The following is a 26,265-nucleotide window of genomic DNA, read 5'->3' as shown; positions in this document are numbered from 1 at the left end:
GATATATGAATGAAAATTTAATGTTAATCTAACAAAAATAACATGATTGAATATTTTTAAAAATTAAGAGACTAAATTAAATTAAATAAAAATTAGAGATCTAATTAATTTTTTTTATAAAAATTAAAAGTCTATAATAAGATTTTAGCCTAAATTTTTTGTGTCCTTTTTGAACCATAATCCTTTTAAAAATTTACTAGCTTTTAAAACCTATATATACATTTTTTATTATTTTAGTATTTTTAAAAAAATTCATTTCTTTTTTATTTTTCTAATCTATTTTTTCAATATTTTGTTATTTATTCGGATGAAATTGGTTGATATCATTATCAAATTAAAGTTCAAAACTGAAGATTTCAAATAATTCCTAAAAGTGTGATTTGTCAATCTCATTATTACTCCAAAGTCTAAGTAATGTAACTTAATATATAATAGATACTTAGATACCAAAATGATATTACTTAGTTAAGTTGAGACTTTAATAAAGATCACTTAAAACTTAATATATGTATTTAATTTTTCTTAGTTTTAGAGATTAAATTGATAGCATTGTATACCTTATGTACCAAAATTATTTATATATAATTAGCATTGATAAACAATTGACCTCTAAGAATACATAATGACCTATTTGAGTACTTTTAATAAAATATTTTAATGATATTTTCTTGAGTGAGTAGCATAGGAATAATGATTGTTTCATTATATAGAGTCGAGAACCACACAACTTTATCTTTTCTTTTTTAATTCTTATCTATCGATTATAACAATTAAATATTAAATATTCAATAAATATAATTATTTATTTTTTTATTTTGCTTTTATATTTATAAATTTCGTATCTTCTTACTTTGTTTCAATATTTATAGGTTTCATATTGAGTCTGCGACGACCCTGAATGTTTTTATTTTACTAATATGTGAATAAAAAGTTTAGACAGAACGATCAAGATGTTCGAACATCAGTCCATTAGGTGTTGTTTTTCCCAGGATTGTTTTTCCACGGAACATGATTCCTAAAAACACAACCTTGACATGAAAATGTCTCCAGTGTGAACTTTCCGTTAGCACTACTTTTTCGGATAATTAAGAAATTAGCAAAACGCTACGCTAATCAGTTAAGAAATTACATAGCATTCAATTAAGAATAGGATGTTTTAGTTATATACATGATAATATATTGAAGACACAACGCACATATAAAGCTCGTATTTTATGCACTTTCTTCCAGTTATCTTAGACGCGGATAAAAATCGCTTCAGCATTTAATTTCATTAATATGGCAAGGGTAAAGGCACAAAAATATATAACAGGGACAAAAATTAAAAGAATTATCAGGGATGTAAAAAAATGAAATAATAATAAAAAAAAAACTATGTTGTAAAGATTACACCATAACATAAAATGAAAAGTTAGAAACAAATATTCAATAATCCTTCCAAGTCAATCATCATCAAAGTGGCCACTTCAATTTCATTTTCCTCCATATATTTCCAGATAGGAAAAGGAGCATGTGAGCAACGACCATCAGAAAATTTCCAAAAAAAAAAATGCCAAAGAGAAAGAGTAAGAAAAGGAAAGTAAATATTCTCAAGTTAGGAAATACATAAGAACACATATCTACAAATTGACAACTGAAGTGAAAAATATAAATATGCAACAAGTTCAACATGACTTATTCTTCACCATGGATTTCAGCATGCCAACTGGTCAACCTGTGTCTCGGTGAAATTTGCACCCCCTCAATGGCCCTTATGGTTTTCAGTAGAATGATTCTATCACACGTCATCCGTTCCCAACCTTCTATCTATAACAGGAAACATGGGAACCAAATATGTACCTAAACCTGTACATGCTAACAACTACTGTGTCCCTACCAGCCACACATAGTAACAATTATATAAGCTCCTCTGTCAAGAGAAAAAGAAAAGACAAGAGGAACAGATCAAGCCTAGTCCATCATAAAGGGCCTGATTGCAAATTTATCACAAAGCTTCACATTATGAAAAGCAGATAACTAAAGGGTGAGCAGCGTCTCAATCATAGATGCATTACACTTTCCACGTTTAAGATTGCTCCAGAAGTACTTGAACACATGCAGGGTTGTCCTTACAACATTGGTAAGATCATTAACCTGAAAACCAGTATCAGGAGGTGAACTTCTCATGTATTTATCTATCAACTTAACACTGTTTCTGAATTCACATGACCTCCATTACCCCCAGTGTTGCTGTTAAATCCAACCACAGGAATGGAGTGTTGAGCAAAATCTAGTAATAACTTCCTCTGGCGCTCATCGGTGTGAGGAAGACTAGCACGCAAGAGTTCAACGGGCATTTCTCTACTAATAGCTTTGGCAGCATCTGGTCCGACATCATCCATATTCGAGGTACTTTGTATGAGCATGGATTGCATGATACTATGATATTTATTCATGCAATATTTGGTGAGAAGGCCAAAGAATTCATCAAATGAGGCCTGCCAAAATGAACGATTACCCATGTTGTAGTTGCAGGAAGCATGTGGATCAGTCAGAAGTTCAGTAGCCCTCTCAAGAACAGCTATTAAAATAAGGGAAGCACCATCGCCAGAGGTGCTTCCAATGGGACGTAGAGGAGGCTGCTCTGCAGAACAAACAACTGCAGCAAGACAGGCACTAAGAGCACCAAGATCCATTCCTCGTACACATTGGCAAACAACCTTGGCCAGATTATTTGTAGTCTCTGAAGCTGACAGATCTGAGGGGAGACCACCAAATAAGAATCTCAAATGACGAAAGACTGTCATGCAGACTATCCTCGTAAGCTCACTGCCAGGAGGAAGCAACTTAAGATACTTTGCAAGGAGCTTACGGCCCTTGGGAAGAGATACCAACCGTAAGAAAACAAGGTCATCCTTGGCAGCAAGTCCAACTTTGTGTCCATTCTTTCCCAGTGGGTCAACAAGTTGAAGTGAAGTTGCTAGTCCTTCTAACAGGACTTGCCTTCTTCGTCTTAATTGTGTTCCACCATCCTGTAGCTGATTGTACTGTACGTAACGATCAATATCATCCACATCCAGAAGAAGGCAAAGACCATCCTCAATTGTGACTCTGGCAGCAAACCTGGGTTCCTGCTCAAGGGGCTTCTCTGAAATATTCTGATCAGAGCTTATGGAAGTGTTTGGAGGATCAACCTCAAGAAGAGGGCGAGGCCGACGAATAGATGAAAATGAAACTCTCCCTAGGGCATCAACCTGCACAAATGCATGTGGCTCAGCATTAGCACGGGTTCGTGGAGGAATTTCTCTTATCTGGGTTGGGCAAAATGGATGTTTTAACTTGGCCACAGAAGACTTTTTTGCTAGACAAGCTTGGTGGTAGTAGTCATCTACATATGGGTCATTACTATGTGTCACAGCATGTTGCATTCTAAGAATGCTTTCAATTTCATCACTTGTCATATACTTGGACCGGAACTGAAATGAGCCACTATCACTCTTTTGAATGGCATCAGAGCCATGTTGGGAATATCGAAGACTGTGTTTACCTTTATGAGTTGATTTTGGTCTATGATCTCTACCATCAGCAAGACCAAGCACATGTTCATATTTGTTAATTGCAGATGAGCCAGAGGAAAGGTGGGGATTGAATAGATGAGACTGGTAGCCTGATAAGTAGCCTGCAGAACGCTGCACAGGATGACGCAGTCTATGCTGCTGTTGTTGTAATCGAGTCATCAAGTGAGGAGATACTGATCCATTGTGAAGGTGAAATTGTTGTTGTAACATATTATTGAGGAGACTTGAATGATCTCCAGGGTACAGCCCTGCCTGGTTGACCAATTGATTCTGTAATCGCTGATTAAGATGGGAACCAGTAGGAAATTGGCGTGTGTTTCCACCAAAATGTGACCCAAGATTTAAAGTACCCGGCTGCAGAGCAGAATTGGAGAAATGAGAACGATTTTGAGATGATAAAGCCATCTGAGCTGCTCCACTATGATAAGGACTGTTTAAGTGTCCTGTACTATGGCTGGGAGAAGCGTGCTGGGATAGACCACCAGGGGGAGGATAAGAAGTAAAAGAAGACTTCGGTACCAAAATTGGTTCACTAGAAAAACGAGGAAGCTCCTGTTGCTTGTCAGGATATGAAGATGTTCTGTACAAAGGCTTTGATTCTGGTAAATGTGGAATGGAGGAATGTGGCTGTGATGACCATCGTTTGCCATCATGATCATGAGCAGTTTCTGAATCATAAATGTGCTGATCAAGCCAGTTAGGAACTGGTTCACTAGAGCAATGTTGGAGGTGGTAGTGTTGTTCCTGCCTTTGCTGCTCGGGATATGACGATGTTCTGTACAAGGGCTTTGAATCATGTAAATGAGCTAGGGAAGAATGGGGCTGTGATGACCATCTTTTGCTATCTGTAGAACCTTCACTATCATAAGGATTCTGATCAAACCAGTTAATACTATCTTCCCTTTGTGACCATTCAGATGTTGAATCTAGGTACAGCACAAAAATACCAAAAGGTCAGCCAACTGAAAAAATATTGCATATATTGAAAAAGGAGGAATACAATGGGGAAGCTAAAAAGCCAAGAATACATAGTAAACTTGATTACAAGATGCACATAACCCCATCTTAAAGCACAAATATTATGAAGTGGATTTTACACATGCACGCACGTAATATCAGATCTTCTGAATACATAGATTCCCTTCCACATTATTAGTATGATGACTACATAACACAAGAAAGCACACAGTTACAACATATTAGGTTACCATCAATTAGTCGGACCTCTTTCCCAGCCAAAGGAAGTTTTCTACCTAAAATCCATAACTTAAGGATAAACGTGAAGCAGAACACCTAGCCCCCTATACATTAGCAAAGAATAGTTGTACACACTATCACAAGTTGTAACTATATGGTTTGTATTCATAATTTTATACGTCTAAATGCGTATGCAAGACAGCCAAAAATAGTTGTACACAATATCACAAGTTGTATATATATGGTTTGTATTCATGATTTTATACGTCTATATGCACTCTCAGATTAAGGTAATTTAGTATACCCGCTTACAGAAAAATGTTATAAATTGCTGGTGTGTTTGTATGTGTATGCCAAACTAAAACTCTCTTTAGAAGCAACATATAACTCAATCGAGTATTACAATGTACCAGAATGGACAATACAATTCTTACTAAAAATTATAAAAGGCTTATTTATTTGGATGGTCCCTACTTAAGGGGGAGTATGTCAACTTGGTCCCCGTCTTTAATTTTGTGTCAATTTAGTTTCCAAATTCATTAACTGCATCAATCAAGACCTCTTTTGTTGACGTCATTTAAATCATTAATGTTGATTGATTAGGCATGCTTTCGTGACAATTTATGCAAATGTCATGAATAAGGATTATATGAACTGGAAATTTGGACTGGTAAGAAAAATCAAAAAACGAAAATCTTGGTGACTTTAGCATACATACAATTATCTAAAGTTGTACACGATATAATTAACTAAAATGTTGAGAGGTCGACAAGACAACCAGAAAGCTCAGCTATGTGCATAAAGAACTCAAACAGCTCAACAAAACATATGGACAACTAAAACAGCTTGGATAGACATACAAAAAACTTGGTAAAATGCATAGAGAAGTCAAATAGTTTGGCAAGACATTCCTAAAGCTCAGTAAGGTGCATCAAGAAGTCAGATAGCTCGATGAGAAGCTCAGTAAGGTGCATGGAGAACTTAGATAGATCAGTGGAAGTCCAGATAGCTCAATCAGACTTGTCAAGCTCTCTGGATGTCTGGTCAAACTATTTGACTTCTACATGCACTATATCGAGCTCTCGGGATGTCTTGCTAAGCTATTTGAGTTCTACATGCACTTAGTCTCACTATCCAAATGTCTTGTTGAGCTGTTTGAGTTTTCCATGCTCTTAGTTGAGCTCTCCGGATGTCTTACAAACCTCCCAACCTCTCCACTGTACATATACATTGTCCTTTACCACATCACCACATTCTTAACATCGTTTTTGGAAAACTAATGGCAAAGACTTGATTGATGCACATTAACAAATTTGGGGACAAAATTGACACAAAATTAAAAGCGAAGACCAAGTTAACACTCCTTCTAAAGTGGGGACCATCTTCATAATTAAACCAATTATAAATAAGGTTACTTTTCTTAGAAAATAATGACCAACATATAACAAAGTAGGTACTTTATTTATTGAATAATGGCTTTCCCACATCTCATGAAAAAAAGTATTCCTATTAAGAACTAAAGGGTAGCAAATAGTGTATATTCAGAATTCTATGATTCAGTTACACATAAACCAGATCAGGTGTTTTCTTGCCATTAAAATCCATAAATAAAAAGGGTCCTAATCCTGATTAAAAGTTTAAAAATTCAAGTATGAATCCACTATTGGGCTATTCAAACAGGTAAATTATAGTTTAAACACAAAAATTGCATCCGAACACAATGGAAAATATTTATTAGAAACGTTAAATAAATAAATAAAGTAAAAGGTATATTATTTTTCTTTTTGACAAAAGAAAGAGCAAAGTGGTGAATTCTTTACAAATGTTTTACTCACTTTCTCTTGATCCGCGTTCACCAATAACTCCTGCACTTCTTGGTCCACTGACAAACTTGTTCAACTGAAATATAATAAAATAAAGAAGATTCTTAATCTTCATATTGATATGCATTCGGAAGAATTAGTAAACTACAGTACTTGAGAAACTGGAAAATAAAATCAAGTACACGGGCACATATCAAGAGGAAACCAAATAGCTACTCTGTTTGAGATAATTTTTTAGCTGATCCAAAAGCATTCAAACTAATTCGAAATGCAAAAAGAAACAAGCTAATCATATTAACCATTCATTTAACTACCACTTCCACTTTTCCTCTTCTTTTAATGAATGAGAAAACAGCTACATTGTAAAAATTAATGACTTACCAACTATAGCAAATTAGTTGTCAGGAAGGGTAATAAGGGAACAGAAAAAACTAGCATCATGCACAGAGAATCTTTGAAATACAATAGCATATTGACAAGCTCCATTGATGCAGTAGCACAAATATCTATCTATCGCCAACTACTTCGGAGACTAAGTCTAGAACCACCAGATACTTGCATATCATAATTTTTCTCCCACATTTCTAAATTTTGAGAAATAATTGACATCTTTGGTCTAACCTGTGCCTAAGGAGTAACACATATAAAACACATACAATCCACGATATCTAAAAGAATCATTGGAAGATACTGATGGGGCAGAGAGAAGTATATAAGTTCAAGAACAGTTGCACACACACACATATATGTATGGGACATTTATATGTTAGGAACCAATTGCAAGGCATCAGGACTTGGGTTCAGACAGGAAATACGAGATTCTAATGTGGAGAAGAAAATAAGTGCATGAAGTTGCACATACATGGATACATGAAACATTTATATGTTAGGATCCGATAGCAAGGTCTGGGACTAGAGTTCATATTGAAAGTACGGGGTTTCTAATGTGGACTTTATAGAGCCTGGGCTCTCCAACTACAATATCTAGCTTTTGTAGTGTGCTTGAACCAAGGTTATATCTTAAGAATGTGAAAAATGAAAACAATAAATTTTAACCATATAACATTACATACATAGTCAATATTAAGAATTAGTAGTTATGTAGCAATTTGAAAAATGCAGTTATCTTTTAATTTTTATCTTTCAATTTTTATCTTTCAAATAATTGGTCTATATTCATTGTTTCCATTTCTTTTAGTAATCATGCACACTAATCTACATAGTTATGTTTATGTCGATTATTTTATTTTCATCAAATGATCAAAATATCGTAAAGTAATCTAAAACATCAAAGTCTGACAAAAAAATAATGGCTGCACAACTGCAATCACTATTAATTAAAAGGTGAACTTTAAACCTATTTCAATCTCATAAAACCGACTTGTAAGATAAAGTTTATATTCACTTATATATTGTAATTTACACTTAAATGCAGTCAATGTGAAATCTCCAACACACCCCCTCAAGCTAAGGACTGGGCATCTCAAACATGAGATAAGATATATGTAGGTGGTCTGACAGGAGTGGCACAATGGACTCAACAAAACTCGCTAAGGAGGCTTTGATACTCTATTAGTAAGTGGGTTTATGCCACTCAACCTCAAAATATTGGCTTGTACGATAAGGTTTACACCCAACTTATATATAGTATGATTTGGTCATATCACTAGTTGATGTGAGATCTCCAACATTTATCCTCCTCTCTCACCACTTAAAGGGGTATTTGGTTGAAGGAAAATGTTTTCATACCCAAAAATCAAAAACTATGATCACTAGGAATAACTAATATTTGGTTGATTGGTGAAAAGTACAAAAATCAAAAGGCAATGAGTTATCTTTATCAAAAAATTTAATTTATGACACTAGATTGTTTAATAAAAGTAATATAGTACTTTTTATGTATTACTTATATTTTTACATGAGGAAGTTAGTTTCCCACCTCCCACCATGAGACTGCTTTTGTGGGAAACCTGGCTCAACACCATTCCCAGAAAACCTTGTTTCCTAGGGGAATGTTATCTTTTAAAAAGTAAATTAAACGTGAGGAACATATTATCCCAACTTTACAGTCCTAGGAAACTAAATTTTCGCTTCTCTAAAACACCCCCTTAAAGTAATTAACAATATTTAAAAAAGGCTTCTGCCCAACTAAATCAGATAGAGGATTAAATTTCTAAACAATTAAGGTAAAACAAAAAAATTTCTTCCCCTCCCATCCAATTCCATAGCATCAAATACTGTTGGTTTTGCCTTCTCTTCTGTTTTAAAATTAATTTCAAATTTGATTTTAATCTTCCATTGGTTTATTAAATATGCCTTTCTAAGTTAATGATTTGAATTTATCTTAGTTTGCTTAATAGATAGCGCCATTGTGATTCATAAAATAGCAAAACTCAAAAAGATTTAAGATTACTTTCAGCAATGAAGCTTTCAAAACGAAACAGACTGAGATAAGATGGAAGAAGAATTGCTTATGATTATTTGATTCCTTATATTGAATGGATTACTGAGAAGATAAACAATAATTTTGTGTTGAATGTCATGATATTAAGTATCCGAGTGATCAACTTTGACAAAGCTGGGTTTTCCTTAGCACCATATAGAGAGGCAAAGCGACCAGTGACCACTCTTTGGACACTGTAGCATCAAAGTTTAATGTCCGTTTGACATGGCCATTGAGTAATTTGGGATTCTCCCCCATGTTTACCAGCTAGCACCTAGATTCTGTAGCAAACACTTAGCAGTTTACAGAGAATCCAACCTCTGTTTTTGTTTTCCCATCTCTTTGCTTTGCTTCTCCTTAGTTGCTTTGTTTTTTTGCTTAGTGTCTGGCAGGTCAGGAACCCTCTTTATTTTCCCTTACTTTTTCTCCTTTTTTTCTTTCTTATGTGTTTTGTTGATTTTAGCAAACTACTTATTATAAATCATAATGCAATAGCTAAGCTTAGGCATGTCCTATAATTGACAGATACATGTCAAATAGCTACTTTTGGCCTAGTGGAGGAACTTTCTATTGCAAGCCACACAGTCTTGCTTTGATCATAATGCCATTTTTCACTCCACAAGTAAGTGACACATACAGAAGACACCTACAGAGAACGACAAGATCCTATATGGTGATGTGACCATGATAGTGATATGACACTTCATGGCAACAGAATGGCAGCAGCACTGACTTTCATTGAACCTACTGGAATGGTTCACATGGAGACAGTTTGTACAGGTTGAATCTGGTTTAAGGCCAGTTTGATGACATCAAAACCCAAATCAATAATAAAACTAGACTGGCCCAATAACTTGTAACTTGTAATGAAATGAAACCAAGATAACACAGCCCGTCACTTGTAACTTTTCTTTTTCTTCAGTTTTGAAGAAAGAATATGTCAAGTGATGTGAAACAACTTCTACAAAATTCAACCAACAGAAAAGTATAGGGCAACATCACTGGCCCAATAAGGAAAATGTACTATGAACAATGAACAGATAAAAGTGTACAATCAACGAAACCAAAGGTTCAGCTAAATTATTCACCGTTGTGTATACATTTGGATACTCATATTTGAAGCATTGCATCAATCATACAACAGAAGCACAATTTTACGAAAACATTATAAATTAAAAAAACAACTTATCTATTTTTAAATGAATGCACATAAATTATCATCATCACAACACTTGTCACTAATATCTGATAAAAGTTTCAAGCATTAACAGAAAATATGATGATCGTAATTTAACAACCTTACCTTCAAAAAAGTGGTAGTAAGATCATCAATATCAGAAAGAGATCTCACATCATCGGCCTGCAGAATAAAAGTACAAGTTAGTTGATATGAAATTATAGCAGTGTGTTCGTAAAGCGCTGCTGGACTATAAGTACAAGCACATGTTTATAGCAAAAAAATTATAGCCGCAGAATTTTAAAATTTTAAATTACAAACAAAAATAGTCATAGGAACCAAGAATATTGAAAATTGGGTAACTAACATCTTCTCTATTGAAAAAGAACTCCTCTTCATTAGAATCAAGAGTAGGCAAACGGCCATCATCTTCTAACCCTCCCAACTCGACTTCTTTCCCAAAGAATGCATATTGCGATGCATCAAAAACTGCACCTTCTGCAAGACAAATAATTCCTGTCAAATGCCAACCCATATCTTAAAAAATATATTAGAGATAATTTCAACACTGATTAATTAAAATAAATAGATCTGTTCCAATACATATATAGCCAGGGGAAATGGCAAATATCATTGCAAGTACAACAATTATTTTCACTCAAGTTCAGAAGGCATCAATGCAAGTAATATACTAAAACACCGCAATCATCGACAAGATTAAGCAAACGCACTACACAACACAGATAGAGATTATATAGTCATGCAACACAATGCTGAATCAACTAAAGTAGCCGGCAACAGCAAAAACATTAACATAACAAGAAAAATTCCTCCAGAAAAAGAAACTTAAAAGGCTTCATCATTGAGCTTCTGTGAGCTGAGGCTAAAAACCAAACAAACACTTTGAAATGCGTCCTATATCTCCCCATAATTCAAACTAATCCACAGGCTAAAACACCCCAGATCTACAAGACGAAGCAGAATCAAACAACACAGAAACTAACACCCATTAAAGAAAAACGTAAGACAAAACAAGATTTGAATCCCAGAAGACGAAGCAAACCTGAGGTAACATTCCCCGATTCTCTAAGATTCTCTGTGTTGGGAGCACCATCAACGCCACCCCCAGCTCCAAACCCATCCATATCCACCATAAAGACGAAGGAAGAAGAAACCCCAGGCAGAGAAACCCGCGAAAGATCGAAGATTTATACAGAAATGAGAATTAGAGGACCCAATGTGAAAAGGGTTGTTCAATCTTGAAACCCCTTCTCCTTTCTTGTGTTTCCTGATAGTGCTTGAGAACGTTTGAACGAAGGAAAAGGGGGAGAAGAAGATCTGTGCTGATAATTGAGCACATGGAAAAGGAGAAGAAAAAAAAGGGTGTTGGGATTTGGATCAAAGAGAAAACAGAAGAAAGAGAGACAAAGAGAGGAGAGAGACAAAGCCTGAGAGGAACCCTACAAACGAGATATTATTGATCCAAATTTATTATAGAAATTGTTCTTTGCTTTTGTTTTTATTTATATTTTTTTTTCATTTTTTGTTTACGTAAGAGTAAAATGAGAACGAGATATTTTGGCTATTTTTTATGTTTAATTTAACGCTTGGATAATTAAAAATATTTCTGAACAAAATATAGAATAACATTGCAAATTGTAGGTGATTTCTTGTTGCCTTTTTAAAAAATTTATAAAGTTAATCCTTTCGAAATTTTAATATATGATTTTGTTTCCTTTCAATGATATTAATTTTTTATTTTAGAAAATTCCTAATTTTGATATGATTATAAATTTTTAATACGTTTATGTTTTTTTTTTTTTAATTAATTAAATCATTATAAAAGCTTTTCTCTTAGATGGTGGTATAGGAGATTATAAGATCTAGACTTGATTCTCCAATACCTGCTCAAAGTATGTTGACATGACAGGGAGATAAAATAAGATTTTAAATCTTAAATAAAGCTTCGGGTTTTTAGAATAAAATATATTTCTCTTAAAATAATTTATATAGCAAGGATGCCATAAATATTATTTGAAGGATATATGATTTTACAAAAATAAAATGAAGTTAAAATTTAATTTCAAAATTTGAATTATAAGAAAAAGAGAGTAATACAGTTTGTAACACCATAAAACCCCATATGAATTATACTATAAATTCAAAAAAGGACCCATACAAAATATAAAATATTTTGAAATACAGTTTCTACATACACATAATATAAATATATACAAATATTAACAAACAAAAAAAGGTAAAATAATTTTTTTATTATATTCCATTTGCTCCTCTCCACACACACACACACACACATATATATATATATATACCAATGAAAAAATTAAAACGACTTATTACATGTGAAATTCAACTATTATAATAAATAAAATAAATAAGAGTTATCACATCATTTTAGAGACTTGTCATAATAGTAGATGCGATGGTAAAATTGAAATTATGTTAAAACATATTATGATAGGTCTAAAAAAACATGTCATAGCAATGACAAAATGGAATTTTTATTCAAAATATATTATGACCAATAAGAAACCACCTATCATAAAAGCTTTAAATCCCTAATTTAGTCAAGATCTCTTTCAAGCATCTTCTCTTCAGTCCTCATTTCATTATGTTCCTCTCTTTCAGCATCCTCTCTTCACGTCTTTCTCAAATCAGTTTGTTCCTCTGTTCACATATTCTTTATCTTTCTTTTTCGTTCCTCTCTTTACGTCTTCTTTGTTAGCAAAACACCCCTATAAATATTATTTTAATCATATTTTGACTTCACTTTTTGCATTAATCCAATTTGACTATAATCTCTGACAAGAGAACTAACTTGAGCGTCAGATAATCTTTTACATGCGCCCAACCATTCAGTAGAAGGCGAAGAAGGCTTGAAGGACGAGTACGAGGTAGTAGGAGTTTATATAGTGAAATGAGACTTTATAGGGTACGTTTGACTCTACAAAAATAAAACCAATTCAAGTAAAACTAAATCACCCTACTTTACTCTTCATCTTCCAAAGTTCCATTTAATTGATAAAAAGATACAATATTGGTTTAAGCAAAAATTAAACACATGACATCTATCTTTGTAAGACCCTAGAAAAATGCACTAATTAGAAAATAAAATGGTTTTGATACTTGAGTATTATTATTTGGTAATTGGTGTTTTGTGTTTAAGTATTTATTAGAACATAATTGTTATGTGAATTATTTGATTTTATTTTAATAAAGTGCAACACATGTTTGGTATCTTGTTAATTTTGTGTGTTATTATCAATGTGATGTGTTGGCTTGTTAATAGAAGGGTGATCTAGAATTGAACGGTGGAGGATTCAATTCACAGGGAGAGAGAGTTGAGGGAAATCTTTGTTTTATTTGTATTTTTGCCTACGGGCAAAATGGGTTTTCACCCTTTATTAATTGATGCAAAAATTAAATAAGGGGGTGTAAGGAGTAAAAATATGCAAATTAAATAAAATAAAATGAACAGATAAAGATTTTCACATGGAAGAGAAGAAAAATAGAGTTTAAGATAGATTTGGATTTTAAAATGTGTTATTATAAGTGAGGGAATATTAGAGATAGAGTGTGGGTGATTTATAAAAATTAAGATATAAAGGAGACAGGTGGCATTTTTAGAAACCCTACATCAAAGAGAGAAATAGAGAGAGAGGGACAAAGACATTTTTTGGGAGAGAAGTAAAGGAGCTGCAGAAAACATTAGTGCAAAGAAAGTCTTAATATTGGTCAGGGTATGAGGAAACTTACCTTATTTTTTTAATGTATATAAAAGTGTATGTTTTTATCTTGAATGGTAACCCTTGTTTTGATGCATGTGTACGTGATCATGGTTGTGACTATATGCTGTTGTTGATGGGTAAGGGTATGTGGTTGCATGATAGGGTTTATGCCATGTTTGTGTTGGATTTTTCCTATGAAAGTCTCTATGACTTTGTTGGGTTTAACATATTAATATGTATTGACGTCTATAGGGGATAAATGTATGTTGTTTGAGGTTATTACCATGCAAATATCTATTGTAAAGAGGATATGATGATCATATGTATTATGTTAAGGTTGTTTGGGGTGCAACATGCATAATGATGGGTTTTGAATGATTCAAATGATGTGTTGTATGTATTTGGGTCTTTTTACAAAGGTGTGTGAGGCTTTAATACATGTATGATAGGTTAATTATGTTTTCACGTGGTTTGGGATTGATGCATGAGGATTTTGGGTCTTTTGTGTATGTCTAGGACGCGATTATTCTCTATAATAATCGATTATCTCGGATGATAATCAATTAATGTTTCATGCTTGTGATTATAGAAAATTTTGGTATGTGTAACTTGTTGGAATAATCGATTAGCGATAATCGGTTAACATAAGTGATAATCGATTATCACATTGTATTTTGCGTTTCTAAAATCCACTTTGGAATAATTGGTTACCACTTATGGTAATCGATTATCCCAGTACATTCTTGTCAAAAATGGTGATTTTTGACAAAGATTGGATGACAAACGAGCTTTATGAGTTATAGAACATGCTTTTAGGTAGAGAATGAGAATAATTATTATGTTTAGGGTCAGGTTTGACTTGTGATTGAGGATGAAGCGTGTGTGAGTGTTGTGTTGTACTAGAACGAGTGGTTGATGAGTATAAGACATGAGGGATGTGTTTGCCTGCTATACCTAGTAAATCCTGAGACTATCTACTGTGTGATACGGGATAACGACTTTCTTTGGCCTTATCGGTAGCTTACCCCATACTTCTTTGCGTTTGTGAATGAAATTAGTGATAGTGATCGTATAATGTATTATACGTGAGCAAATGATATGGTATATGTTCCTGAGACATCATAAATGCGTGAGAGTGTGGAAAGAGATTTAGAATTTTCTTTAGAAGTTATTTCTTTAGACTTTTTGGACAATGTAATTGGAGTTATTTCTTTATACTTTTTGGACAATGTAATTGGAATTATTTTATTTTCCTGAACATTTTAATTTGCAAATAATGTAATTTGAACATTACTTTTGGAAATACTATTACATTTTGAATAAATTACGCACTTTTATATATTGAGGTTTGAAAAATACGTTTTCGCGCTGTGATAAAAGTTTAATGTTAAAGGTTTGGTAATAACTCATTACACCCTAAAATTTAGGACGTTATAATCTTCATAATAAACACTTTAACCATAAACTTCTAACCAAATAAACTACAAACCCAATTAGTCATAAACCTAACTTAGTGTACTTTATGGGAATCAAAATCATTACCTCCCTTAAAAGCAAGTTGTAATAATTTGAATTACCTCATTTTCTTGACATAATAATGTGGTAAATTAAAATATACCACGTCATTTCTTTAATTTTTATTTTAATAAATAAAATTATTTTTCTTGAATTTTACAATATAAATATAAATATATATATATATATATATATATATATATATATATATATATATATATATATATATATATATATATATATATATATGACAATTTTGAAAGATACGAAGCTTAGACATTTGGAGAAAGATTTTACACAATAATTAATTTTCAAATTTATGCAAAAATTAAGAAATATTTAGAATTGTTTTGAAATAAAATCATAACTTTTCCAAATTAAATATATTTTCATAATTGATTTAAAATAAAAAATATTTTCACATATGATTTTTTAAATAAAGAAAATATAAAAGAATTTGAAAAATGAAGTCAATTAAACAAACATTTAATGTCAATCAAGATCATAAGTGTAAATGTCTAAATGCAATGTATGAAATTACAAAAATGCCATGAACTATGTATGTGACAAGTAAATGTGCATGTGAGCGTTTAATGCATTTATATGCATCTAATGCTCATCACATTGTATTAATCATTTGGTTACAAAAGTCATGCATAAAAGGATTTCATATGATTAAATCACTCTTCAATGAGAGATTTTGTAAATATATCTTACAATTGATCATCTACTGAGACAAACTTTAGAACAATAATGCTCTTCTAAACATAATCTCTACTAAAGTGATATTTAATCTCAATGTATTTCGCTCTAGAATACAAGACAATATTTTTTGTAAAGTTCATGGCAATTATCTCAAAGTATACGAATGTTACTCTCATTTGTATTGTAGTCATTTAATTGGTTTTTGATCCAAATGATTTACGAACAACAATTAATAGTTGATATATACTCTTCTTCAACCGTTAATAATGCAATTGTCCCATGATTTTTGTTGCACCATGAAACTAAATTTTCACCCATGAATATCCCTCACGCTTTTTGTAATAGAGACCAATATAAATAATACCTTTAAATATCTAACATTTCTTTTAATAACACTTAAATGTACTTCTCTTAGGTCTGATTGAAAGTTAGCACATAATCATACATTAAACATGATATCGAGTCTAAATGTAGTGAGATATAACAATGAACCAATCATATGTCTATATTTAGTATGATCTATTGACTTTGACTCATTTTCTAATCCTAGGGCTTTTTTGTGATGCATTGGGATCTTCATTTCTTTTTCGAATTAATTTTTTTAAAGACTTCTCTAACATTTTTGGTTTGATGGATACAAATATGCCAAATATGATCAATAACTCGTTTTATTTGTAAACCAAGGAAAATTTTTAATTCTACCATCATGCTCATCTTGAACTCACTTTTCATAAGGTTTGAAAACTCTTCACACAATAATTCGTCGGTAGCAAAAAATGATGGCATTTACATATATTTGCACAAGTATGGAGTCTTTTAAATAATTCTTCTTAAGTATGTTGGTGTCTGTGTGACATCTAGTAAAAAAACCATTTTCAATTAACAAAATACTCAACCTCTTATACCAAATTTTAGGAATTTGCTTTAAACCATATAACACTTTATTGAATTTATAGACATGATTTGGATGTGTTGAATCCTCAAATCTAGGAAGTTGTAGGATAACTTTCCATTTATACATTTTTTACTAAAAAAAAGTTTTTTTAGTTTGATTTATTTGGGATTTTTCTAGAATTAGATTAATTTTTGGCTTTGGCTTAAAAATAATTGTTTTGTGAAATTTGTGTTAAAAATTTGTTCTCCATAGCAATTTAAGTTTAAATAAAAGATATGTTTTTTTAGAAAAATAAAAGAATAGAAAAATAAGATAGAGTAGAATTTCAATTTTTTCTCAAGTTTGATTTTAACCCTTGGTTTAGGATTCGTCAAAATGCATGAGGGAAAACTCTTGCGGTCCAATTTGATTTGAAATGGGATACCCTAGCCTGACCTCATGAAACATAAATGTTGGACCTTTGTTGGAGAGAACTCAACCAGGATACGTGAGTTCAACTACAAATGAAAATCTCTTCAAGGAGTGGCACCAATGTTGAAGTGAAAATGACTCAATCTCAAGCACCAAAGTACAAATGAAACCAGTAGTGCAGGGTGTTCTTGATTCAGTGGGCGTAAACTAGCCATCGGAAAGGAAGTGTTGCTGCTGTACATGGTAAGGGTTGCGTGCGAGTACAAAGTGACCTCAAGAACACTTGAGTGATCTTTCGGTACTCTAATTCTTAAATTCAATGCAATTCTTTTTTTTTCTTTTACTTTTAATTCAATAGTAATTCTTCAAGTTGTGCCGATTGGAAGTTTGGATTTTTTTTCTACTTCTTTCTAATTTTCTTTCTCGATCATAGCTTAGTTTAGTTCTTTTTCCTTTCTTTCGTGCATTACACTTTTACAACACTTAATTCCTGATTTACATTTTAGGTAGTTTGCAATTGATATGCCCTGTTTGTCCTATCTTTTGTTTACCCTTAATTCAGAATCAATTTTCTTGTATTACTTGGAAGATTGAATGTTAGAACCTGCATATCTTGGTTTCTGATTGAGAACCTAAAGGACCCCAAAGTGGCATTGTTTTATAAGATGTCTTTTTGAGACAGCTTTTAGTTCAATGCACCGATTAAGACAAGATTTTTAATTTTGGGTTATGATTTTCTTTGTTACATTCTTGCATTTAAATTCACAGATTTTCCGTTTATGCGTTACTTTCTTTACTTCTTGCCACTGCAATTTCTCATTGCCTTATTTTGTGAATACAGTTGTTTAGTTGTTTATCATGGTTAATCCTGAATTTTATTTTCTTGCATTCATCTTGTGATTTTAATTTCTACCTCTGCATTGCATACATATAAAATTTTAGCTTTAAAGCATATTAGTTAATACCCAAGTGGGTATTTGGTTCTTTTCACTTTCTGTTCCTATTAACTGGTGTTAGGTTCATTTCATATTGCGTAAAGCCTGTTTACAACATTTGCATAATAGTTAGATCATTAATAGTTAGATCATTAGGTTGCATAAACTATGCATTCACAGATTAGTCATTGTTATTGTAACACAAGTCACTGCCACTATTCTGTCTGAGATTGATTCTTGATCCTGTGTAAAACACACGTAGGTTAGTTGCATTCTCCATTTCATTCCAACATTTCCAGACTTGGTTAACCACTTACACCTGCATTCATTGCATTATAGGTTAATAGAGCATACAATATTGGCATTTTAAATCCTGTGATAACATTTGACTTACATGCTGGTTGATGTGAATGCTAGTTTCAACTGTGAATTTAGCTTTTACATTTAAACGACTTAATTGAATTGCATCTCCCATCCATCATCATCATTCTAGATTTGTTTAAAACTTTGCATAAGGTTCTGCATTGTTACACAGTAAAAACAGAAACTGCCTTGAACTTATTTTCAAGTGAGGCCAATCTGCCATCTTCGGTTTCATGCATGAATTTTATTTTTGGCATCCTTTTTTGCATCCTAATTTCATTTCTCACATTAATAGGTTGTAGTCAACATGCTTCATGCATTAAGGTTTCCAAAATTCTTAGTTTTAGTTCTCATATGACTTTCATCGAACAGTTTTAAAAATCATTATTCTGCATTGCTTCTTGCATTTTTAATTGACCATATACATTTCTTTGTACAACTATATTAGATTTAGTTAACCATATTGATTTGATTCTCATATGCTATTAGCATCTACATTGCATATGCATGATATTCTGCCATATCTCAATTTAGGTTATTTCTTGCACTGGAGTAGTTTACATGCATCATTTTCATTCATTTCATATTCGTTTTCCCCATTCTTTGCATCTATTTAGGCTGAGTTCATGCAAGCATAACACTCTCTTGTGAGCCATCTCCTTGGATTTAACACTTTGGTTGCCATTATATTTATTATATTAGTGGGGAAATCATGTTTTGTTTAAATCTTAGTGCGACATAGGGTTTAACGTTGTCCTAAGTAGACTTCTTCCTTAACAAATCCATTTAGAAATGTACTTTTTACATCCATTTGATATAATTTTATGTTACTATATACAACAAATGACATTAATATACGAATAGCTTCTAGTCTAGCAACAAGAGCATAAGTTTCAATATAGTCAATATTTTCCTATTGTGAGTAACTTTTGCTACCTGCTTGCTTTGTTTCTCACAATGTCGTTGATAACACTCAATTTGATGCATTTTTACTTGACCATTTGCATATCTTTGGGGATGTTTTAGTCATTAATTCCTAGTTTTTGACTTAAATTTAGTTTAGAGTAGGATAATTCTAGTTTTTATTAAGTTTCATTAGGTTAGCTTATGCTAGAATATTTTTTTTTATTAGTTTCTTAGATTTTATTAGCTTAGTATAGGTAGTAATATAGTCTACTTACGATTCAATTTAACTTTGACCTCTAATAGTATAAATTTTAGATTACAAGTAGATATAGTTTTGGAATTAAATTTTGATGTATAATTTTATGGTGTTAATTTGGTTGTTCTTGAAGTGTGCAGATCATTTGAGGAATAAAGAGGTGTAGCTGCTGCTATGCTGGAAATGCTTACACTGCCATGTTGGATTAAATGAGTGATGACCTGGACATTGGCAAGTTGACACGTGTATCTGATCAGCCAATTAAGGGACTCCAAGAGACAAAAGCAAAGCTGGGCAACAAAGACAACTAGAATACCTGTGACTTGGACAAGTTGAATAAATGCACATTTGGGAGACTTGAAGCACCAACACTCACATGTTCTTGGCTATAGTTTTACTTGTTACATACAGTCTCTTAGGTAGTTAACTAGTTGTATTAGATATATTATTTTTATCTTATCTTTATTTTTTATATTTAATTAGTTTGATATTATTTTTTATTTATATTTTGGGTTTAATCCATATTTCTTCTATTATAAATAGAATACCCTACATGTATATTCATTATATTCAACTCTAGAGTCAGGTTCTTTTGAGAAAAAAATTCTGTTGCCTTTGCATTACACCTGTTGCTGCCGGCGTCTTCTATCGTTGCCACTACTGGAGTTCTAGTTTCGTCTAACAATCACACTGTTTTGATTGTCTCGGCCAGGTGACTACTGTGTCGTCAACGACGCCTTCATCGGAGCTTTTACACGCTCTTAATGCCTTTTGAAGTTGTGAATCTGTTGCCTTTTCCATTGTGCGTGTGACATGTCTCATCTCCTCTTAGACAACGATTTAGAGTGTCAATGTCGTTCTTTTTCCTCTTTCAGGTTCGTTGTGCATTGTTGCATGTCCCGTCTCCTCTCAGGCAGCTATTTAGAACATTGAGGTTGGTCCTTTTCCTTTTTCTAGTGCCTTGATTGGAGAATTTTGGATTTTTAATGGTTTTCTCTTCTGTTCATCCATGGCTTCTTCCCCTTTTGACCTTTCTTTTGTCACTATTGCTTTTGATCTGTCCATATATATTTTTTCTCTCGTGGCAAAGATGATATTTGTTAATTTATTTATAGTCGTGGTGACTCTTCAACAATGACCTATTTATCCACTGGATGTCAATAATGCATTCCTTAATGACGATTTGTAAGAAGAGATTTATATGGAGCAACCTCCCAGATTTGTTGCTTAGGCGAGTCTTTTGGATTGGTATTTTGTCTTTTATGTCGTCTTCGTAAATCATTAACAATTTGGTGTCACTCGAGTGCAGAAGCAGATAATTTCACTAGCCTTTTATTATATTAGTAACAAACTTGTACATACGATTTGTATGCAATAGCTTGAAGAGAGTGTTACATATATTATCTTTATCTTTTATATTTAGTTAGTTTATTATTATTTTTTATTTGTATTTTGTACTTAGTCCATATTTCTTCTATTATAAATAGAATACTTTATGTGTATATTCAATATAAGGGAGATTAACCTCATACATTGATTTCACTATATTCAACAAGTTGTTTAGATAATTTCCATAAAAGGTTTGTAATAGGAACTTGTTAGATAAATGGACATTACATTACACACTTTTACATTTGCAGATTTTTCAGTTCTTAGATAAGAGTTTTTTCTCTAGAGTTCTTCATCTCCTAGACTACAATCTAAGCATAGTGATGTGGAATCCTCAAAAAGCTTTTTGAACCTGTTTGCTTCTAGACTTCTATGAAATTCCATTGATTGAATCCTTCAGCATTTTGTTTTCAGGAGCAAGCCAATTCTTGAATACAAGTAAAATTGAATAACTCTTGCTTCTACTTCAATACTATTTTCTGTCTAGTGTTCTTCTTTGAGTTTGCATTTTTTTTAGCTATGGATTATGATGATTTTTTTTTTTGGAAATTACTCTTCATGTTGTAGTGCTGAAACTGATTTTAGAATCTCTAAAGAGTATCAGAAAAAGTTAAGGGGAGCTGATCATGCCATTTTATTGCAATACTATAAAATGAAATTTCATGTTGATTTATTTGATCCGGAACCTGATTTGGATGCTTTCCAATGCTTTCCAACTTTTACACACTGCACCTATTAAGTTTGATGTTGCAACTGCTGATTTACTGATGCTCCAATTCACGCTCATGATTCTGATGCAATCTATGTTGTTAAATTTATATACCTGTAACCAATTGTGTTAATACTTGCAGACGTTGATTTGATTTTTGTTAATGAGTGTGATTTTGAGAATGCTAGTTTTGCAATGACAGAGTATTTGAAAGTTGACTTGTCTGAGTTGGATTTTATGATTGATTCTGCTGACAGTTATGAGGATCCTATTCCTACTTGTGATTTTGAATTGAATGATCCAGCCACTGATGTTGATTTTGATTTTCCACCATTTTATGATGATGTGGCTTCTGAGTTTCATGCTAATATTTTGGATTTTAGCATGAGATGGTGTTGTTCTGACAGGTTGAGGTAGCTAAGTTTCTGCACCAATTTGTACTCGAAACGATTTTTATTGCAATTTATAGAATATTATTAGCAAAATAAATTTAAATAATCTTTTTATCTTTTAATTATAATCTTTTTTATTAAAATTAAATTAAAGATATTTTTATAATTTATTATATTATTCAAACTTTTTTTCTACTGTATCAATAAAATATAGTGCATCCACTCTCTCTTGGATACAAACAAATTAAAGAAATACCTAAAGTCTTGAATTTGGAATTTTTTTGACTTAATAGGTGAGAATGGAACCATTTAGCAGACCTTTTTTTTTTCCAACGGGAAGACTAGCATGTCATTGTTGATTTTTGCAGAGAGAGTACACACTGCAAATGACTAAAAACCCCTCCAAACAGACACAAAACAACGTAATTGCCCTAACCTTAGTGGATCCGATTAAGATTCTCAAACACCACCTAATATCACGGCTATTACATTGCAGACCTGCCACTACTGCTAACTCCCAAACCTTCGATCACCACTTTAATGCATCCAAACAAACCTTATCATTTTTCAACCCTAAACATGCTCTTTATTTTCTCTTACTTTCCAGTTAGATTATGCACGTGTTATTAGTAGGAAAAATAAATTTAACTTTTTGGTATACTAAAATTAACAATATTAACAAGTTAAAAATACAAAGTTAGAAGAATTAATTTTAACTAATAAAAATTGTACCGTATAAATCGATAGGTCAATGTAATCCTAAAGTAGTTGTCGATTAACCCTCCAAAATTTTCAGAACAACGTAAAACGATCGTCACTACCAACATCAGTGACCGACCGGTATCTTACATATTAAGAAAATCTTAAGATAATTAATAAAATAAAACATATTTATAAGACATTGGGTCGTGATTTGATAAGTTCTAAACAAAAGCTCATTTCAGAACTTATAAATAAAGAGACAAGTAAAAAAATAGGTGATTACATTTATTGGACATTTAAGATTTAACCGTTATCGCTATTATTGAAAACTGACTTGAGCATTGGACCAATATCTAGCTACTCAAATTTGGACATTTAAACCTTAACGAAAAAGATTTTATCATTAAAAAAGATGGACAATCTCTCTCAAGAAAAATAACTTAAAGCGTGTAAGTATAGTTCTTGACCCTACCTACCGAAACAAAAATCTAACCTTTTTTCTTCTAAAAATTTGTATGAAATCCAAATAAAGATTTCTTTGAACTATTAAAAAGTCCAATAGAATTTACTGTGTTTATTCATATATTAGAGATCATTTATGTAATAAATTGTTTAATCCTAGCCTATGCAGAAACTCCTGAACCATTAAAAATCACACACACACATATATATATATATATATATATATATATATATATATATATATATATATATATATATATATATATATATATATATATATATATATATATATATATATATATATTTTAAATAGGGATTAGTCTTTATCCTATTGATGAGTGAAAACTTATTATTACCAGAAAAAACAAAAACCAGAATTTTGTGTGAAAGGAGTCACCTTTCAATCATGTCTTGCCTTCCAATTTGATTAATTTAATAAATCCAATCTTGCTGAGATCCTCGGTTAACTTTTAAAGTCGTTGATGGTTTGGTTTTATACTCTTTAATTATAATAACCCAAAGGCACGACTAATCATCTCCTGCCAATAATTTGGCTTCGATCTGATGGTATCAACTACAGTTATTAGGAGGTATAATGCAGAATTTGTGAAAGATAATAATATGAGTGAAACATGTTTAGGCTTTTGTGGTTCTGATTTAGTTACTTTAATTAATGTTTAATAAAACTGTTCTATTGTTTTCATGTTATAAATTTTAAATATCTTAAAATATCTCTTAACACTAGCAATGCCATGATATTGTTGGAATATAAAGTCTCATATCGGATAAAAGAAGAGTTGGATATGAATTTATATACACATAGATACCTCCATTGATAAGAGGTCTTTTGGAGTGGTACTAAAAACAAATTCGTGAGGGCTTAACTCAAAGCATATGGTTTTCTATTTTTGAAAGTCAAATCTGGAATGCAACATTGAGGCACAACTAAAAGATATGAAAGTAAAGAATTTTTTGTTTCAACCTTAATGTTTCCTTAACATTCTTAGTGTTTCCAAGTGGAATATATCATAGAAAAAAGAAACACAATTATGGCATAGATGATTTGGTCATCTCAATTTCAAATGACTCAATACACTCATACAGAAGCAAATGGCGATCGGGCTACCCTCACTAAAAATTTCTACAGTTGTATGCACTACATGTCTTGTTGGTAAACAACACCGTGATACCATACCAAAGTTAAGTTATTGGCACGTATAAACTAAATTACAGTTAGTTCATGTTGATGTATGTGGCCCCATCTCACCTGTTTCAAACAACTGCAAAAGGTACATATTAAGCTTTGTTGATGATTATTCTCGTAAAACGTGGGTTTATTTTTTGCATGAAAAATTTGAACCCTTCAATACATTTAAGACCTTCAAAGCATGTGTTGAAAAGGAAGTTGAGACTCATATTGCTTGTCTACGAACTGACAGAGGAGGGGAATTCACATCCAAAGAGTTTTCATATTTCTGGCTCATCAAGGTATTTCCAGACAACTGAAAGTTGCTTACACCGTTAAACAAAATGGAGTTGCAGAGTGCAAGGATCGCACTATCATGAATATAGTATGAGTTGTGCTTCATGAAAAGCATATTCCAAAGTCCTTTTGGTTTGAGGTAGTGAGATGGTGTGTTCATGTTCAAAATTGAAGTCCTACTACTACAGTAGATCATAGAACTCTAGAAGAGGTATGGAGTGGAAAATACCTCGTGTTGATTAATTCCAAACATTTGGATGTGTTGCGCACATTCATATTCCAGATTAAAGAAGAAGCAAATTAGATTACAAGAGTCATATATTTGTTCTCTTAGGCGTGAGTGATGAAGTGAAAGCTTACAAACTTTTTGATCCCATTTCAAAGATGGTAATTGTAAGCAAAGATGAGGTATTTGAAGAAGACAAAGGCTAGAGTTGGCACAAGGGTACAATAGAGAGTACAACTCCTGCTCTTGATATGAAGGGCCAAAATGAAGAAAGAAGTGACAATGCTGATTCTACACCTCAACTTGTTGCAACTAGAGGTAGCAATAATGATTCAGAACTGCCTGAATCAACTTCTGATTTTGATTCTACCAATCCTCTAGTTGAAGGTAGGGCAAGAAGGACACAAAGACAACATTTGTGGATGACATATTTTGAAACTAATATGTCTGTACAAGAGGAAAGCTTGCTAGCAATGCTGACGATCGATTTTGAGGATCCTCAAACTTTTGAGGAAGTTGTTACAAGTCAGAAATTGAAGGAGGCCATGGACATTGAGATCAAAACAATTGAAAGAAATAACACATGGGATCTAGTTGACCCACCTGAAGGCATGGTATCCATAGATGTGAAATGGGTTTTCAAATCAAAGCTAAATGAAAGAGGGCAGGTAGAAAAATATAAAGCCCGATTAGTGGTAAAAGGGTATACTCATGAGATTTTAATGGCAGAGATATATGCAAAGAGTTTAAACACTCAATGCAGTTAGAGTTTGACAAGACAGATTTAAGAAAAATGATACATTTTTTAGGAATAGAAGTAATATAAAATGAAGCAAGAATTTTCATATGCCAAAGCCGATATGCCAAAACTCTCAACTAGGATGCCTCAACCTTAAGGGGCCTAATGTACAGGAAGAAGGTCAAGAACACCTCAACTTAAACGTGGCAAGTTGTGAAGAGGTCGAGGACA

At 32.4% G+C, this 26,265-nt stretch overlaps 1 protein-coding gene and 1 long non-coding RNA gene across 6 annotated transcripts; one reads left to right on the top strand and one right to left on the bottom strand.

The window, feature by feature from the left end:
- Positions 1-1,534: 1,534 nt before the first annotated feature.
- On the bottom strand, positions 1,535-11,671 carry LOC108334074 (protein PAT1 homolog 1). Of its 3 annotated transcripts, XM_052870481.1 has the most exons (6): positions 11,261-11,671; positions 10,565-10,713; positions 10,324-10,380; positions 6,590-6,653; positions 2,219-4,483; positions 1,535-2,133 (listed from the first exon to the last, which is right to left on the bottom strand). In XM_052870481.1, the coding sequence occupies exons 1-6, from the start codon at positions 11,349-11,351 to the stop codon at positions 2,129-2,131; spliced, it is 2,631 nt and encodes an 876-aa protein (XP_052726441.1). In that variant the 5' UTR covers positions 11,352-11,671; the 3' UTR covers positions 1,535-2,128. The 3 variants fall into 3 exon arrangements, with proteins under 3 accessions (XP_052726441.1, XP_052726440.1, XP_017425189.1); XM_052870480.1 differs by having other exon boundaries at positions 1,535-4,483; XM_017569700.2 differs by having other exon boundaries at positions 1,535-4,483; positions 10,565-10,695.
- Positions 11,672-17,422: 5,751 nt separating this feature from the next.
- LOC128194766 (uncharacterized) lies at positions 17,423-20,938 on the top strand. 3 transcript variants are annotated; one of them, XR_008246116.1, is made up of 3 exons: positions 17,424-17,715; positions 20,066-20,351; positions 20,645-20,938. It is a non-coding gene; the product is annotated as an uncharacterized LOC128194766 (long non-coding RNA). The 3 variants fall into 3 exon arrangements; XR_008246115.1 differs by having other exon boundaries at positions 17,423-17,715; positions 20,073-20,938; XR_008246114.1 differs by having other exon boundaries at positions 17,423-17,715; positions 20,066-20,938.
- The last annotated feature ends 5,327 nt before the right edge of the window (positions 20,939-26,265 follow it).

This window comes from Vigna angularis, chromosome 11, assembly GCF_016808095.1.
Source record: "Vigna angularis cultivar LongXiaoDou No.4 chromosome 11, ASM1680809v1, whole genome shotgun sequence".
Lineage (NCBI taxonomy): Eukaryota > Viridiplantae > Streptophyta > Magnoliopsida > Fabales > Fabaceae > Vigna > Vigna angularis.
Note: the sequence above shows the minus strand (reverse complement) of the source record. Positions and strands in the feature narration are given on the sequence as shown.

Excerpts from the sequence above, each read along its gene's own strand:
- LOC108334074 (XM_052870480.1), bottom strand. The coding sequence starts at position 11,351 with ATGGTGGATATGGATGGGTTTGGAGCTGGGGGTGGCGTTGATGGTGCT. Across the intron at positions 6,654-10,323 it reads TTACTACCACTTTTTTGAAG|TTGAACAAGTTTGTCAGTGG; the intron begins GTAAGGTTGTTA and ends ATTATATTTCAG. Across the intron at positions 4,484-6,589 it reads TGAACGCGGATCAAGAGAAA|ATTCAACATCTGAATGGTCA; the intron begins GTGAGTAAAACA and ends TGCTGTACCTAG.